The 18,051-nt window shown below is 37.5% G+C and overlaps 1 protein-coding gene across 1 annotated transcript; it reads left to right on the top strand.

The window, feature by feature from the left end:
• Positions 1–1,274: 1,274 nt before the first annotated feature.
• On the top strand, positions 1,275–15,489 carry depdc1b (DEP domain containing 1B). The gene is made up of 11 exons (XM_041989277.1): positions 1,275–1,434; positions 3,133–3,398; positions 4,172–4,316; positions 5,917–6,044; positions 6,140–6,270; positions 6,365–6,412; positions 7,382–7,522; positions 7,671–7,837; positions 8,838–9,014; positions 12,430–12,612; positions 14,445–15,489. The coding sequence occupies exons 1-11, from the start codon at positions 1,366–1,368 to the stop codon at positions 14,604–14,606; spliced, it is 1,617 nt and encodes a 538-aa protein (XP_041845211.1). The 5' UTR covers positions 1,275–1,365; the 3' UTR covers positions 14,607–15,489.
• Positions 15,490–18,051: the final 2,562 nt, after the last annotated feature.

Raw genomic sequence — 18,051 nt, 5'->3', positions numbered from 1 at the left:
TGTTTGTTTGTTTGTTTGTTTGTTTGTTTGTTTGTTTGTTTGTTTGTTTGTTTGTTTGTTTGTTTGTTTGTTTTTGAACTGGTACTAAGTGCCTCTCAGTCTTTTGATTTTCCTAAATCTATCAAGTTCTTTTTCTCCTATTTCTTAAGAACATCACTTTTAGATGCTGTTATCTGGTTTTTAGGCCTGTCATTTATTTATTTATTTATTTTTCCATTGTTCTGTACTTACTTGTTGGTCCTGCGGTGGACTGTCAACCTGTACAAGGTGTACCCTGTCTCTCGCCTGTTAGTTGCTGGGATAGGCTCCAGCTTCCCCGTGACCCTTAATTGGATTAAACGGTACAGAAAATGAATGAATGAATGAATGAATGAATGAATGGGAATCTCATCTGGTGCAAAAATGATATTTTATGACAAAATGTGTTGTTTTTGTTGTTTTACACAGATCAGCAGGGAAATATGTGTTTGCAACAAGCTGCTGCACATAAAGTGCATAAAAATACTTTTTTAGATTTTCTGTTATGACACAAGTCATAATATAACATTAGGTCATTCCAGCAGGGCTTTTTGATTAATTTTGATTTGATCATTTTTGATCATACATATATATATATATACACACACACACACACACACACACACACATATATATATATATATATATATATATGTATATATATATACTGCCTTTGCTACTGCTTTACTTTAATTCCTGCGTAAATTTCTATTGGTCTTAAACAAATAACACATGGGATGCGATAATAATGAATTTTACATGCACGTGTGGGCAAAATCTGTCTCACTCACAAGCCCTATAATATCAAATAGCGTTAACAGAGCATGGCAGAGTATATATATATATATACATATATATATATATGTGTGTGTGTGTGTGTGTGTGTGTATGTGTGTCCAATGGGGGTGCAATGCCAGATTCCGATGCCGGTGAAGCAGGAGGGTGTTAAGGACCTTCATGGGTAGCCTACACAGTTTCCCAAGTAGAAATTTTCATTTTCGTAGCATTAAGGTGCAAGTATATTCTTCTGCAGTTCAATTAACACCATCTAAGAAAAATGTGTTAAAGAAAATATTCTACATTATACTAATTTTGTTTGTGCTCAGCTGTACTGTGTGTGTTTGTGTGTGTGCGCGCGCGCGCGTGTGTGAGTGCTCCTGCTTCGAAGGGACAGCCGCTGCAGGTCACGTGATCAGAGCGCTGTCAAATCACGTCGTCCAAATGACGTGACGCACAAGATTCAAAGTTGGCAGCAACGTCTCTGTGTAGGGGTCAGATACGCTTGTTTTCTGCATTCCTTCGCGAGTAGTTTTTTAAAGTTTTTGATTCCATGTTTTCACACGCTTAATGCGAGTTTTCGCTCTCACAATGGAAGGTGAAGTTATCGGACCTGGGCCGTACCGGGCGACGAAGCTGGTGAGTCTGTAATTTAAGGAATGTGACCATAAAAAGCTTAACTTGATAGTAACCGTTCAGCAGTCATCAGTTTATCACAGTTTAGGTGACTTATGGGCATTTCAAGCTCTGTTACGGAGTCATCCATGTACCACTTTACTCCCTACTATCTACCATAGATAGAATTAGTTATTTAAGTTATTTGCTAATTTAAAAGTCGACCCTTTAGATGATAATTTTTCAAAAATAGCTACGATTCATATGAATATATTCGGCTTACTTTCATAATACCGCAGGCTTTATTGTAACTACTTGCCTGATGCCATTTAGATATATTTTTCAATACTGAACTTAATTTATTATATTGCCTTGTGATATACAAGCTTAAAACTACATTAATTGTATTTATATAACCATGCGTATTGTTATGTTATTACACATAACAAATATTTTCTTTCTTTCATACAAGTTCAGCCTTGAACTCTAAAGTTTTTTATGTTCTTATATCTATTGTTCATAAGCAAATTAAATAGTATGTTTTGTTGTTGTTTATGTAACATCTTGCATATGTGCTTTATACCAGACTGTAGTTGTATTTTGATTTCTTTTCTTTTCTGACTTCTTGTGACAGGTGTTACTTATGAAATCAGCTTTACTGCACAATGGGAAGACAAAAGCCACAAAATTTGATTCACAGTCTCTAATTTTATTATTTCTACCAGCTGCTTTGTGTCTTACTGACCAGTCTGCATTTAAACCTTCCTTGTCTTTAGCCTAATCTGTTGAGGTACAGTTGAGGTCTTTCATACAAGCTTCCATCTGTCTGTTTCAACTGTTGTATATTGTAGTAGTATTGTATTTTTAAGCTGATTATCATAAACAATCATTACAGATACACTTTAGCTAAGACAAAATTTATGTTACGAGGTTAACCTCATTGTTCATCAAGAGAAAACTATTAAAAGCTGAGAAAACTTTCCATGTTACTCCGCAATAAGGTCCCAGGGGATGGAAGCTAATTTTCTCCTTTGCTTTCTCTAAGGCATCAACCTTCTTTCTTTCATCTTCTTTCAATCATATATTAACCCTGTTCCTTTTCCCCTCAACAGAGACAAGGCCAGCTTCTTGGCTTTTACCGGTTTTAAACTTGCCCACTAGATATTATGGTGAACTCAGCATTCAAAACCCATAATGAAGTAGCAACAAATCCCCAAACTTCAAATAAGTTACTAATTACTCTTCCTCCAGTCTAAATTAATAAGTTTCCTATTTACACTGTGAATATGGAGGAACATTAGGCGCTGTGCTCATCATCATTTCATTGGAACAACCCTAATGCCACCTCCCTGTAGCTCATCACCTGCTCTTTTCATCAGATCTGCCTCAGTGGGACTTCTTCCCCAACATCGAATTCATCACAGTTCTGACACAGCAGATTAGATTCAGCACAAGGCTTTAATGTGCACTCACAAATACTTTTTATAGGCATAGCCCCAACCATTTGGATCTTATGAGGCTGAACTGATTACAAATAAACACCCACTAAATATGCTAGCCATGAGATGTTGGGTTATGTTTTTTTTTGTTTGTTTGTTTTGTTTTGTTTTGTTTTGTTTTTTTTTCCATGTCATCTGGTATTGTTTTTGTCTGGTTTTTTATTTATTTTTCTTTTTTAACCACATTCTTCAAGTGCTATGTTTATGTCTCCCTTTGATGCAGTGGAATGAAACCATTAAACTTTTTCGTGGAGGCATGCCATTACGAAGGCACTGGGCGCACTTCCGTTGCTATGACAGCAGTTTCACAGGATCCGAGGCTGTGGATTATCTGCACGAGTTGCTGAGACACAACTACAACTTTGGACCTGAAGTTACTCGCTACCAAACACTGCAGCTGCTCAGGAAGTTCCTCAAGGCCCATGTGATAGAAGACATCAAAGGACGCCATGGGACAGAGGACTTTGAAGACAACAGTCACCTGTACAGGTGCAAAATAACTCAGTCTTTGACACTTTGATAGTACAGGATGATTATTTAAAGAAAAAGAATGTTTTGTTTGTTTTTATTTTTTTTTTGTTTGTGTTTTTGTTTTGTTTTTTAATCCGTTAAGGCCCGACCCATGAAAAAATGGTAAGAAAAGACAAATTTTTTAAATATGGTTTTCTGCTTCTGGGTATCTATTAGGGGACAGAAGACAAGTACCAGATTGTGTTCAACAGGATTTTGAGCAAAGTTTATACCATAAATTGAAGCAAAATGTCTCAGAAACTGAATGTAACATATATGTTACGTCGGGCTCTTATGGGTTAAATATAGGCAGGTTTAAAAATGGATTAAACGATTTGAAGCAGTTCAAATTTAATTAATTCCAATATCAACTCATAAAACTCGGAGGTCGACTTTTTTTATGTTTTCTTTTCTGATGACAACAGTAACCCAACTCTCACGTGACTTGCAGATGCTCAGCGAGAAATTAGCATGTGTACACAATTGAAAGTTTGCCTGTGTCACTTCTAATATCACTAATATAACTTTTTTTCATTCATTACCTTCACTTGTAAACGATTTTAGCAGCTTATTACGTCTTACATTAGCAGCTAATGCTAAGATCGTGGGCTCCACCATGTTCAGTGAGCACCAAATCCTTACACAAGACACAAGAAGACAATTAATGTACACAGTTAAACAGAGTGCAGCTTCTATTTTTTTATGTTTTCCCCCCAAATAGCTGAACTAAGAGCTATTGTCTTTCTCACCAGGTTTCCCACACTGAGTCCTCTCAAATCTCTTCCGACACGACCTCTGTTGAAAGACAGCAGTGACCTGCCCAGACTCATCCGCTGGGATGATTACGAGGAGCTGCCGCAACAGGAAAATGTTGCACCTATCAAGTCTGCTGTCATGGTAAGAAGGAACCAATGGAGCTCCAACCTCTCCTGTGTTTTTGTTATGAATAGGCATACATATGCAAATTAAAAGGGAGCAAATGACACTGATAATCTGTAATTTTACTATTTCAGTTACTGGCTGTTGCTGCCTATTATATGATTCTGCTCGCAAGGTTATACAGAGCATGGTGAAATTACAGGGATATTTTATATGGACCAGTGCAGTACAGTCTACAGGGGAATGTTTTTAATGTTGCACTCTGAGAAACGGTGTCCTGTGTCGTGAAACACAGAGTCGCTTTGACACGACTGCTGTGAGATCGATTCACTGCATCAAAACATTGATGGATTCAAAAAGAGCTTCGTTTGCTGTCTGTGTAGGATGCATGTGAGGGGAAGTGTAAACAAGCCTTCATTACTTCATTATCTCTTGTCTCATCCTTGACTCAGTGTTTAATAAAGGATGCTCTCAACTCCGTGTTGCGGTTTTCATTTGTCAGTGTTTAAATCACTGTTAAAGTTTCCAGCTCTTTGTTCAAATTTGAAATGTAGATGAAAAGGGGGTCCTTTGCAACCAGGAAAGGGATTGTGTCGCTGTGTTTATTAAGTTGTATTAAAATTTTTGGCCCTGGACATGGACATTTTTAGCTTTTCATCTTGTTTGTAGAAAGCTTAGCAGTGTTGCATCGGTTCAATGGCTGTGGGATTTTTTAGTCCTGATGGTATGGTCATGAGTTTATATGAATATCTGGAATTACTTTTAATACCAAGACACTTCTGAGGGGGACATCAGTGAAGAGATATATGACTGCTGCTCCAACTGGTTCACACCACTTGTGTAGGTGCTGCAGCATTAAATATGTGGAATTCCACTTCCTGTAATAATTCATGGGGTGGCTTTCACACTCTACACTTGTCAGTAGAATTATTTATTCCTGTCTAAAGTGTGCGTGTGTCTGTGTATATGTATGTCTGTGAATGTATTAAGTGTGTGTTTGTCGCTGTGTGAATATATAGCTAAATGTATCTAAACTAAGTGTGATCTAATCTAAGATCATTTTAATGTGATGGTTTTTATTTAATCTGTTTTCTGAATTAATCTAATCTCTCAAAAACCTATGATTGACAATACCATAGAAACCCTTTTAAGGCAGTGATAGATGTAGAAAATTCCCCTGAAAAGCTCGAGATGCACAGATGATGTAATGAGGCCTGGGTTGGTGTGGTCGCGTGAAGTGTTAAAACAATGCTTGCAGCTTTTCCGGTTCATGAGATGGAGGTGGAGTTGAATATAACATCGGTAGTCAACAGCTAGTCTTGTGCTTTCCAGTGAAAGAAGCGTGCAGTGTCTAATACCTTCTAAAAACAACATATAGTGTGTAGTTTTTATGAATTGACTTATATGAACACAGTTATTGTAAACTGAACTAATGTGGAATTTATTGGACTATAGTTGGAGTGGAATGAATTGTACTGAGCTGAGCTGAAGTGTCCGGAGATGTTGCTGTTGTGAATTTTCACTATACAAATAATATTAAATTAAAGTGAAGGGAATCTACATGCAGGCTTAACAAGTGAGGATTCCGTTTGTAATTTATTGTCTTCATTTCACTCAGACTTCAGATCTGTGGAATAAAAGACACAGCGTTGCTATTGGAGATGTTCACGAATGCAAGCTCATCCGCAGGAAAGAAGTAACTCCAAAGCAGGTGGACCACATCTGGAAGTCGATGACAATCGCACAGTATGTTTTTATTTTCTGTGACTTGTAAGACGCTTCAGTAATTCATGCAGGTTGTTGCTTGTCTATATGCTTTGACACCAACTCTGCTGTTTTAGTTTACAGAGAGTTCTGGGTTTGAAGACCTTGGATGGCGTTTTAAACCCAGCACATGTGAACGGCAAGCACATTGTTCACAATGTCGTCAGTGTTAATAAAACAGGCGTAGTTGTACTGGAGAACAAAGCCGGTAAGGTGCATTGGTTCACATCCAGAGGGGCATTTTACCTCTCTTTTTTTTTACCTAAAATGATAGGATTAATTTATTGTCTATGCTTTTCCAGAGGACATGCCTTATTGGGTGGTATCAGCGATGAAATGTCTTGCTAAATGTGAGTATTTATTTATTTATTTTGCTGATTTAAATCATTGTCATGAAATAAAAAGAGATCAATTTTTGTTTAGGACTTCTTCAACATCTGTAGACACAAAAAGAGCATTGGAGTAAAACATCTGTAGGAGATAATAAAGCCAAGTTCACACTATAAAGTTTAAAAAGCCAATTTTTTCATATCACAAATGTTGTGGGGAAAGTCAGTCTCCGACCTAGTACTTGATATTCTGGACAGTCAGTGGAGGAAGAAGTTTGAGTGAGGAGTTACAAAGAGGCTGTGGAGAAGCTCATATCCCTGTGTAACTTTAATGATGGCTGAGACATGTCTGGAAGACAGCTGGAACTGCTGATGTCTCGGTTAAATTTGACTCCCTGCTGCTTATCACTTGTGAAGTGTGAATCCACCAGGACTTCAAAGCTCCTGGGGCCAATACTGTGAAGAGGGGTTAGTGGTTTATCGAGGTAACTTCAGGGTTCAGCACGGGATTTCTAGTATCAAGAAGCTAGTTCACTTTTTACCAGGTCGTATCATGCTGTGATCAGCATATCAAACTCACCAAACTACATCAATCATATTGGGCTTGGCAAGATTAGCTGACCCAGACCACGTAAAGAAACCCTGGACATGTTAAACCTGCTTTGTTGTTTAGGTCCAGATCACAGGGGAAGCTCACAGTGTGATCTGAACTGTGCAACTATGCAACACTGGAGATCTTGTAGTGTGAACTTTGCTTTAAACTTCTATAAAACATTAAAGCAAGTATATACCTTAATTTATCATTTCTCTTTGAAGTCATCATTTTTAATCATGCTGGAAAAGTGGTTGCATGCATTTAGTTTTCTAACATGTATTACCCTTTGGCTGACCTCCACCATTATCATTTACCTGTCCAGAATTTTTTACTTTGTATATTTATTTAACAATCCTTGTGATGAGCAATAAACCTTCATTTGACTTTTCCCTCAGGGCCTAATGGCAATGAAAGCAGACAACCGGTGTACCCTGGTTTCGAAAGAGATGTTCTGAGGACAGTAGCAGATTATTTCCAGAGACTCAAAGAGCCGCTGCTGACTTTCCATCTATATGAGGTCTTTGTCAACATTCTCAGTAAGTGAATGTTAATGCTAAATATTTTAGTGAACCCACTACAATATTTGAACACAGCAATAGATAAATATTTGCTGATGTTCATTTAATCTTTGCCTTGTGCTTTGACCTCAGAGAGCAGAACTCTTCTCTCATTAAATCATTGCAGGTCTGCTGCAGGAGAAGGATGTAGCCACTGAGGCACTACAAGTCAGCTGCCTCCTGCTGCCACCACCCAACCGAAGACGCCTCCAGCTTTTACTGCGTCTCATGGCCCGTGTCTGCCAGAATCCCCAGCTGCCTCCACTTAATGACACTATTGCTACCCGCACACTGGTACTCATTACTACGGTTTATTCACTATATCCATTTTTCTGCTTCTGTGGCTTACTGAGTTCAGTTGTTTAGGTAACATCCCACATCCCAGCATGATCTGATAAAAGGAACAGTCAGATTAACAAACTTACTTGTTTTCAGTTAGCCAACATGTTAGGATGGAATATTGTCAAAACACATACGGCTGTCACAGAATTCAGTATTCACATTGAAGAAAAGCTAAAGCTGTCATCAGAGAATCCCTGAAGCAGTTATTACTGAAAATAAATTCATTTACATGTGTGACCAAAAGATAAATCCACTCATTAACCTTTACGTGGAAAGAAATGTGTCCACCTTCTGACAAGTTAGATTGAAGTTGAGAGTTAGAAAGTTATTGTGTTTGGTTGTTTTTCACATTTCTGCTCATCCCAACACATTTGGCATGCTGTGGATAAAGGAAAAGGTTATTCATGAAAATAAAATACAGTCTAGTCCCAAAGGATGAACTTCACAGTCACTGCAAACATTCCTGCTATAGGTGCCAGGTGTCTGGCACTCCTAAGTATCACGACCCCTAAGAACGTAGATTTCGTTACCAGAAGCCACAAATAGAACCAGTGTAAATTAAAGGAAGGTGAAACTTGCATCTGGGAATATTTCAGGAGTCATTCTTGTATTTTTGTTATGTACTTAAAAGAAATATGATTTCATAGGCAGCTGTGGTCCAGAATAAATAGCATATTATTATTTATAAGTAATAAAGTTCAATTTCAGCCTTTCGAACAGTTTGTGTTTGCTTACTTTGTGGCTCCTAAAGTTTACATGTGTAACAATGAGGCCCAAGTCACGAAGTGAAGGCTGAAAGTTGTGCTTGCTACAAAAGCCTGTAAACGACAAAAATCAACATTTACGAAACGACTAACACTGTTTATTTTGGCTGTAGACGTTCTGATTGTGTATATTTAATCAATAGAGTTAATTATCCTCCTGTCCATCTCCCACTGCGATCATGTCTCAGATGGTGCAGATGTTCTCTCACTGCGTTCTGGGCTCGGCAGACGACATGGACCTGGACGAGTTACTTGCAACCAAACTGGTGACCTTCATGATGGAGCACCACAACGCCATCTTCCAAGTTAACGCTAAACTACGCCGCCAGGTTGAGGAGCATCTGTCACACCTCAAACGAGCTCAGGTCAGTCCATCTTCTTGTTGATTAACTGATAAGCGGTGGCAGTTTGCAAGAAAGGTCTACAGAGAATGCGCACTGACGTCACCACGCACAGAACTGCGGGATTGATTCACCGTTTTAGGGGAACCTGCGTTCTGTTACATCTCTTCTTTTTTTTTTTTTTATCTCCGTCTTATTCTCAATTTCTGAGGAGTATTTCATCTTATCATTTTTTACCGAGTTGTGTCCTCGGCTGCAGCAGCAGCTTCACGATCAGCACACAAAAAGGAAATTAAGCAGCAGATTTTCATCCTCCTTTTCCGTCTCGGTGCAGTGAATATGTTGGATAAACGCATCCCAGAGAACAGCGGACTTCTGCAGAAACTTTTCACGGTGATTCTGGCTTACAGTGGGTTGGACATAAAGGACAGTTTTGACTTTATGTGAGCAGAAGTAAAGATGGCTGCATGTACAACATGTCAGCTAATCAGTGGTTCCCAACCTGGGTTCCGGGACACCCCAAGGGGGTCTCCGAGGCTTTGAATTCATTGAGATTAATGTCCACAAATTTTCCATATTTTGCTGAATAAAAGTGAGGCTGTATGTTGTACATTTAACTTTGGCTTTATCAAAGGACAAGACTCAACAAAAATACATGATTTAGGTTGAGAATTTCACCTTTGAAAGCCTAAAACCAGCATGGTTTAAACACAGGGTGGAGCAGGGGTCCATGGCATTTTAGTATATGCATGAAGGGGGTCCCTGAGGAGAAAAGATTAGTAACCACTGAGCTAGATGAACAGGATAAGAGAACAGTTGAGGTGGTACACATGAGAATTCATGTAAAAAGAGTTACTGTGCATGATTTCAAATGCAGCGGTACCGATCTGGATGAAACTCCCATGAGCAGATGAGAAAATCACTTTCCTCCAACAGACTGATGTTTGTTGTTCTCTGATTATGAGTCCCAGTGTTGTTCTGCCAGATGTTTGGTCACAACATTCAGGACTGTTTTTCACGGTAGATATGAATTCAAATCCCATAAAGGTTTTTTTTGTTTGTTTGTTTGGGTTTTTTTTGTATATTTTATTGGTTATGTAATGAGTATACCTCCCCATATTTTTGCTTGCTTTCATATTTCAACTGCTCCATTTGCTTAAAGATGTATTAAATTTACTAGTAAATCATGGACATTTGTACATTTATCTTTTCCTACTCCAAAAATATTCATTCATTAGAAATGAATCCACACAGATGAACAGATAATATATTTGATTTCAGAATCAAAATATCAGAAAAACAAGTATTAAATTAGCATATATTTGCAGTATGTTGGTGTATTTGCAGCCGACAGTTTGCAGACATGCAGGTCTTCATTCATCTGGCTGTGAAATGATGAACATTTTATGATCGGTAGTTTTTAAATTCATGACAGGTGTGGGAACACCAGGTAAACACAGACTTCTGAGACTGAAACAGGTGGCAACGCATCTAAATCTGAACTGCATGTTGTTAAAGAGAATTTCAGTTATTAATTAGTGTTTGCATCGTAACAGCTTTTCCCCTCTTGTTATCTCAGTAAAGATGTTTCTTTTCCTCATGTTTTAGACGTGTTTTCAACACAGTTTACTAGTGAGAAGGCTGAAAGTGTTGATGGAAACAGTAGCCGGGTTCTCCCAAAATAGCAGACAAAGCAGTGGTGACGTCACGTTCTCATTTTCTATTCTGGTTGTTTGACTCATAAGCTTTTTTTTTGCATTAGTTACATCCACCCAGCTTCTCCTGCATCAGCTGCTGGCTTCAGTCTTGACACAAATGACGTGGGACATTCATCTGGCAAATTTAGCACTTCCAGGTTCGACTACACAGTGGCAGTCAAATGTTTGGACACACTTTCCCATTAGATTTAAAGGGAAAATGTGTCCAAACTTTCAACTGGTAGATAATGTTCATAAAAGAACTGTTCAGTAACAGTGAACTATTTGCTCTATTAAGTTTTGGTGGTGTAATGTGTTCTAAGCAGACAAAGAAATCACACTTTTTCTGAGTGTTTTGGAATCGGAGCTTATCTGTTCCCTGCAGCCGAGTCAACCAGGCCTTAATGTCCGTTCATATAAGCCTCACCTGTGCAATGCATTTCAGGCTAATTTCCTGTTTTTCTTTTTCAAAAAAGTAATGTTCTTCAAACAAAACCTTCCCACAACATTAAAATTTCTCTGCTCTCCAGAGTTGGAGAGCCCAAACGGCTTCTTAAAGGCTTAAAGTTATGAGAAGTTGATGGTTTTCTCCTTCTCATGTGACTAGTTTCATTCAAACTGCCACTCAGCTACTAGTTTATCAGCAATACCAGCACATTTCATTCAAGGGAATTGGTAAGAAAAATGGAAAAATCGTTGGCTTGCAGGACAATAACTACAGACGTGTGTATGTTGATCATATTTTATACCGAAGCAAAAGAAAGTCATTTGCAGACTTTTTTGTTTGTTTGTTTTTTTCACCCCCATGAGTCATAAGGGGATGTGTGTGTGTGTGTGTGTGATGACAGATTTTGCACAGTCATCCTCAAAATAAGATAAACACCTTCTCCTAGAACTGAAGTTACATCCAGTAAACACTGTTTTTGTTGATAAGAATCTCCACTAATGCACACAGTCGTGGGATTAAGGGTCTTGGAAGTTTATTATAATTCTGAAGCTTGACTGTCTGGGTTTGTAAAACAGCTTCACTTTGCTCTGTAAGGACTCAGTAGTGTGTGACTAAAATTGTGGAAATTTCTCTAAGATATTGTTCCTGCTCTCTTGATCGTTTTCATTAAAAGATGAGTAGTGTTTTTGAAAGCTTTGTTTTATCGCTTTGAGTTCAATAATTTCACTTCATCAATGTGTGTATGTCTTCAATATTGGATAACAAATCAGAAAATAAAGAATGGATAGTGGATCACTGTTGAAGATTGTTTGGCCTGCAAATGGAGGCCTAATTTTTATCTTTCAGTCGTATAGAAGATGCTTAAGGCTGAACTTCATGTGCTGTTAATGCAAATGTTGTAGCCTCTATGTCTAATGACTGCTTTTCATATAAAACTAAAATGTTTAAAACCAAACAGAAAGAAAAACCTGAACTGAGCTTGTAGAACTTGAGATCCCTGGGTAACCAGACTTAGAGTAATTTTTATTTCCGTTTATCGAGTGGAAAATATGAAAGATGGCATGGAAGGAACTCTCATTCATAATTGATGGACCAGCTGCAGCTGCACAAAGCAAAAATCATTAGATTAAATTACTCAAATCGGGAGAGAAAGAAAACCATCAGCTAGTGGTTGTTTGTTGCTTTCAAAGTTTTATATTTGACCTCAGAGCTGTATTGTTTGTATAATATCCTAATTTTATTAATGAAAATACAGTTTGGACAATAATGCAGAATTTCTTCTGTCTTCCATCAGATCAAATATGCAGGTTCAGATACAGATTTCAGCGCCTCGCCAGCCTTTTTTAAACAGATCAACAGGGTGGAGTCTGAGGAGCAGAAGGTAATAGGTACGCAGACCCCTCTGCAGCAGTTGCTGGAAGGCCTGATTGCAGACGAAGAACTCCCTCTTAAAGACAAAAGAAAAAGGCTCAAACAGGTAGGCTTGTGCAAGGTTAAAGTTATTCAAATGCTGTGAAAGTGTTTAATAAAAACTGCATAGTTGTTGCTGTAAAACTAAATAAACAACCACCAAAAAAACAAAAGTGATGCAACCTATTTTCAGTACAACAAAATATATTAATGGCTGCCACATGTACTGGACGAGAAGCTGTAGAGAACACTAATGTGTAGTTGTGTAGTGGCAACAGCTGGTCAGCTGCATTTGTATTTTAGGAGAATAATGACAAGTAACAATCGGCAAAAAGCCAGAACACAAACAATGTTGTGAAGAATTTCCATGGAAATAAAACATTTTAAATTTAGCCCAAACAGGAGAGCCCAGGCTCAAACCAATGACCTTCTTGCTGTGAGGCAGTGGCACCAACCGCTACACCACCATGCAGCCTGGATAAGACTTCATTTAGTTCTGACACGGTCCTGTGATGACATGGACTTTAAATCAGTCATTGACCAAATCACAACTAATTTTATCTTTGATTATATATTTTATATAACTGATATTCCTGACAAGGCTAATTAGCTTTCTGATCTCTTTTAGATCCATAAATTAGCACTATAAAAAATACTTGGTAAATAGCGACAAGATATGTAAACAGAAAGTTCAATGCCCACCAGCTCAATGCAAGGTTACCAAGCTGCTTAGCTTCTCTGCAGGCATAGCATCAAACAGGTTTAGTTAACATTTGTTTTAGCTGATAGTCTACGTTGTGGATTTTGAATTTTAGAGTTCTTCCCAAAATGGATGATTTGTAGTTCAGGTAAAAACCCTTGATGCACCGACTCTTGAATGATAGATTTAATCATGTAAAGTCGTCATAGAATCTACACTGTATAGTGGTTAAATTTGCTAGTTACTCTTTAACTCCTAAATTCATTTGCAATGATAGAAAAACAAAATAATTACAGTAAACAAAATCTGAAAAAAATAGCAAAAAGATAAAGACTGAAATGAAGTACAATTAAATGTGAAACAAATTTATCTTGAATTAATAGAAATAGACAAATAATGTAAAATAAATACATAAATTAGAGTAAATTAAAATAAATAAATCAATAAAATGAATGAATAAAAAAAGGGACAGAAGTTGTTTGTGGCACATTAGGGATTGAAATGCTAATATTTGCTTGGGGCGCTGACAACTATCACGATGACCGTTTTATTTGATGATCCAACAGTTTTATTTCAGTCAGACATCACCTTTAAGTACTTCTGTCTGACAACATCTAAATGTTTCAGTCTCCTTTCAATGTCTGGGATATCTTGAGACAGGAATTACGGAAAATAAAAGCACCTTTTTCAGGTGATTTAATCCAAAATGAACAGAAACTGCTGAAATTACTGCAGTAATCTAGCCAGATTAGTCAATAAAAACTTTGATTTTCAGCTTGACATTTTGTTTCATACCACACCCTTCAGGTGATGTAATAAGTGCACAGAAGCTAATCTTATTTTGCTTTGGCTAGCATAATAATAGCTCCTAGTGAGTTGGATGCTAATTATATTGTCAGTAGCTAATACCATAAGCATCAGCATGTCAAAATATGGTATCTGTGGTGATCCATTCTGTGCCCTTTTTCATTTAAAATGTATGTACTAATATATTTAAAATACATTGAACTGTGGATAGTTATTAGTATGGGTGCGGATTAACTTATAATATTGTGATGCTTTTGGTCCAGAAATATATATTTTTATGCTGGCTAACTGAATTAACTAGTAGTCTACACGGAATATCCATAAGTCACCACAAAATCCTCAATAAAGCTGTGTTTTTGGTGTTCATTATAATACTTCTTCCCTCTTGTCAGTTCCAAAAATCCTACCCAGAGGTCTACCACAATAGATTTCCCACTGAGGAAAGCAAAGCTGCTGTCATACCAGAAAAAACTCGACTCAAACCTCATCTCATGCTTTTCAACCTCAAGAAACCTTTTCAGCCTTTTCAGAGAAGCTGGAGTTTCAGGGCCTGATCTGTCACAGTTCATGCATTTACTGCACAAGACAACGCAAACATCTCAACCTCAGACTCATGAGACAAGGACTATGTGACTGTAACGGCACTATGGACACAATTATGGTACTCTTCAATAATCACTACATTTTCCCCCTTTTTCTGTGTGGTACTGTTAAACGTGGCTGAAGTTAAATGGCCTTGTTGACTGAAATCAGATGAAGAAGATGTCCTTCTATACAGATAACGTAGTCCTTGAGTGTTGAGCATCATCACCTGCATGCAACAATATGAATGGATGACCCGACCTTTTATTAATTTCACCTTATTGTCTAGATCTGAAACTTGAACTTTAGGGGAACAATGATCCACTAATAGCAAACACTCACTAATAAATGAAAATCAGATATGTATTCATGTATTTGTACTTTTTTATGTACTATGTCTAAAAAAACAAGATCTAAAGAGCTAAACTGAATGCAAGACATTTCAAAAGTATTAACAGGTTACTAAATATTTATGTGATAGTTGTTTTATTTTGATTCAAACAATGTTTCTAATAATGCAAAGAAGTATTTCATTTGTTAAATATTTAGTCAAATAGTAATGAGTTTCAACTAAGGCAGCCTAATTTTTTCTTTTTTAAATCATTTAAATGAGTACTTAGTATCCATAAACATATCAAGGGTTTACCGAGGAAGGTACTACAGTACCAGTCAAAAATTTGGGGACACCTATTCAATCCAAATGAATGTGAATGGGTGTCCCAACTTTTTCTAGTACTGTGCATGTGGCATTGCTTTATTAATGTACAACTTGTGTTACACTTCAGATCATGAATGCATTTGCAACAAACAGGTTAATACAACCAATATGTGGATGTAAATTATAAGTTTACGTTTTTAAAAAAAGAAGTGTATTGATAGATTTATAAGTTCTCTCACATCCTTTTCTCTCCTGAGCCTTTTAACTTGAAGAGTCTTAAACTCTCTGCACTGTTGCAACAGCTCATTTCATGATTTTACTTGCTGGTTTTGTTCTGTATATAAGAATTATTTCCTTGAATAATACATAATTCTGTAAGATTTTCCTTTCTTTGTGTTTAATGTAGCCACCAGTGTGGTCCATCTGCTGGCATGTCAATCAGACTGTAATTTACTTAATACGTTACTAAAAAAGTTCTATTTTTATAAGTGTTGATATTTTTTGTGGATTGTCTTAAATAGTCTGAAATGCTGGAATAACTGTTACACTTGAATTACTCTGCTGGATAAAAGAAAATAAGCAAAAAGGGATGATGTGAATTTTGAGTGCTGATCTTTCTATTAAAAAAGTAATTGGCTTTTAATTTGTCTTCTTTTTGGATGTTTAGCAAATAACATTTAGTTTCCCTCAGGCAGTTATTTGACAGTAAGTTTTTTTTTGTTTTTTTTTTTTTCATGAATAATATTCAGTCTACCTTTTTTCCATCAAGTTGTTCTGAGTGAGTTTATGAAAAGTTATTTGATGCTGGCCATCACACAGCATAAAGAGATACAGGGTGGAGTGATAGTGAGATGTTTAGCAGGGACACTGATAAGAAAAGATTCTTTTGTGAGACCGCAGATGCCGCTAGCCATCACCAGATACACACATGGTCTTACTAGTTCAAACATCCCACGCAGTGCAAACCTTGGTTCATACTGGTGAGATGGAAAGAAAACCAGCTTTGCTTTTCCATTCAAGTCATCCCACTGATGTGACTCAGTCCTGAAACCACAGTGACCCAAGTTTTTAAACACTGATGGGATGTAACTATGAGACAGTTCCCACTGAAAAACTTAATATTGTTCTGTTTTTTGTTTTTTTTTAATTCCATAATGTTAGTAGATGGTTGTGCAGTCTGGTCCAAACCCTACAATCCTCAATGGAAGGGTTTGAGAGCTCAGGTGATGTCAAGAGTTATGTTGTTAGGACAGCTCACATCTGGTAGGATCCCCAAGAAAACCTGGTTCTGGATGAGTGGCCTGCTGTGTAATTTAAAAACCAAATTAGTAAATTGTTAACCTTGGTAGGATTAAGTAGACTAGACCTTCAGCCTGGAGGAAAGGTTAGTCAAAGCAAAAATTATCTCTCTAAATTTGAGCAAACACTTAAATTGAGAAGATTTAGACTATAATCACGTGAAATAATCTGCCAGTGCAGTGAGATAATTACACTTGGTAAGATTTCCTGAAATAAGAAAAAATATCTAGACTTTAGAGAGGTGAGAAACGTCTTAAAACAAGTTGTGTTGAAGTCCTTCAAATGAAAATTCCTCAAAACGAGGAGTGTTGTAAAGCGTGCCATCTGGGATTCTGCTGGAAGACCTTAACAACATTTCTGGTAGCATCTGTGAAATCTAGAGAGGTGTGACTGGGGATGAACCACCACCCCAGTCCAAATCCCAGTAGTGTTCAGTTGATAGGACTTTAGTGTGAGTCACAATATATCCATAAAAACGCCATGTTTGAACATAAAGAGAGTTTATAGGTTCACATGGCACTAATACCTCTAGGTCACAGGTGGAGGAGCGCAATGAGTCCATGCTCAGAGCACTCTCAGAAGCTTCCAATTATTTCCATTTACAAATCCATCTGCCCTCAGCTACATGCATTACTGTTACGACCCGACTCAGGGGTATGGAAGGGCGTAACAATTACATTCTATTTTCTCTCTAAAGCAATGCAGACTGATGAAAAGACTTGGCTGGGCAAGTTGGGATGCACAGGCAGAAATGGTAAATGGTCCGTATTTATGTAGCGCTTTACTGTACCTGGGATGATACCCAAAGCGCTTTACATCATACATCACATTCACCCATTCACACACACATTCACACACTGATGGTGGAAGCTGCCATGCAAGGCACTCAACCACAACCCATCAGGGGGGAACAATAGGAATTTCAGGAAAAAGGGAGATGATATTAATAAGAACCTCAACCACTAAAATATGTTCTGTCATAGTGAAACAAACTTACATGCTATAAAATACATCCAGCTAAATAAGGTGGACAGTCTGCTGCCAGCATGTAGCAGTCAGTGTGAAAAGTAGCTTTGGTCCTTCATTCAAGCAGAGCGGGAAGAAGACGGGAGGCTGGAGGTCTAGAAGTGATACAACGCTAATAAAACACACAAGAGGTGGATTTCCTTTTATTTACACAATGCGTTTTTATTGTTGTCCTAATTTCTGTCCAGATGGTCTTTATTTCCCACAACTCCTTGTCCACCTGGTTAATAGCAGTGATTGTGTCCCTCTGCACCGCCCATCCGAGGACCCAGCAACTAGAAAGAAATATTATTTAACACTAAATTAACTGCTACCAAGCTCAGATGTATCTGTACATATTTATTTTATGCATTAAAACAAATGACTAAATTACCGGCATCATTACTGTCATTTAGCAGACGCTTTTCTCCAAGTAACACAAGTAATGTCCACGC

The sequence above is a fragment of the Melanotaenia boesemani genome, chromosome 6 (genome assembly GCF_017639745.1).
Source record: "Melanotaenia boesemani isolate fMelBoe1 chromosome 6, fMelBoe1.pri, whole genome shotgun sequence".
NCBI lineage: Eukaryota > Metazoa > Chordata > Actinopteri > Atheriniformes > Melanotaeniidae > Melanotaenia > Melanotaenia boesemani.
The sequence above is the reverse complement of the archived record's forward strand: the minus strand, read 5'-3'. Positions and strand labels throughout refer to the sequence as shown.

Coding starts and splice junctions, on each gene's coding strand:
- depdc1b (XM_041989277.1), top strand. CDS start 1,366: ATGCGAGTTTTCGCTCTCACAATGGAAGGTGAAGTTATCGGACCTGGG. Junction 6,045..6,139: donor AAGTCGATGACAATCGCACA/GTATGTTTTTAT, acceptor CTGCTGTTTTAG/TTTACAGAGAGTTCTGGGTT. Junction 9,015..12,429: donor CACACCTCAAACGAGCTCAG/GTCAGTCCATCT, acceptor GTCTTCCATCAG/ATCAAATATGCAGGTTCAGA.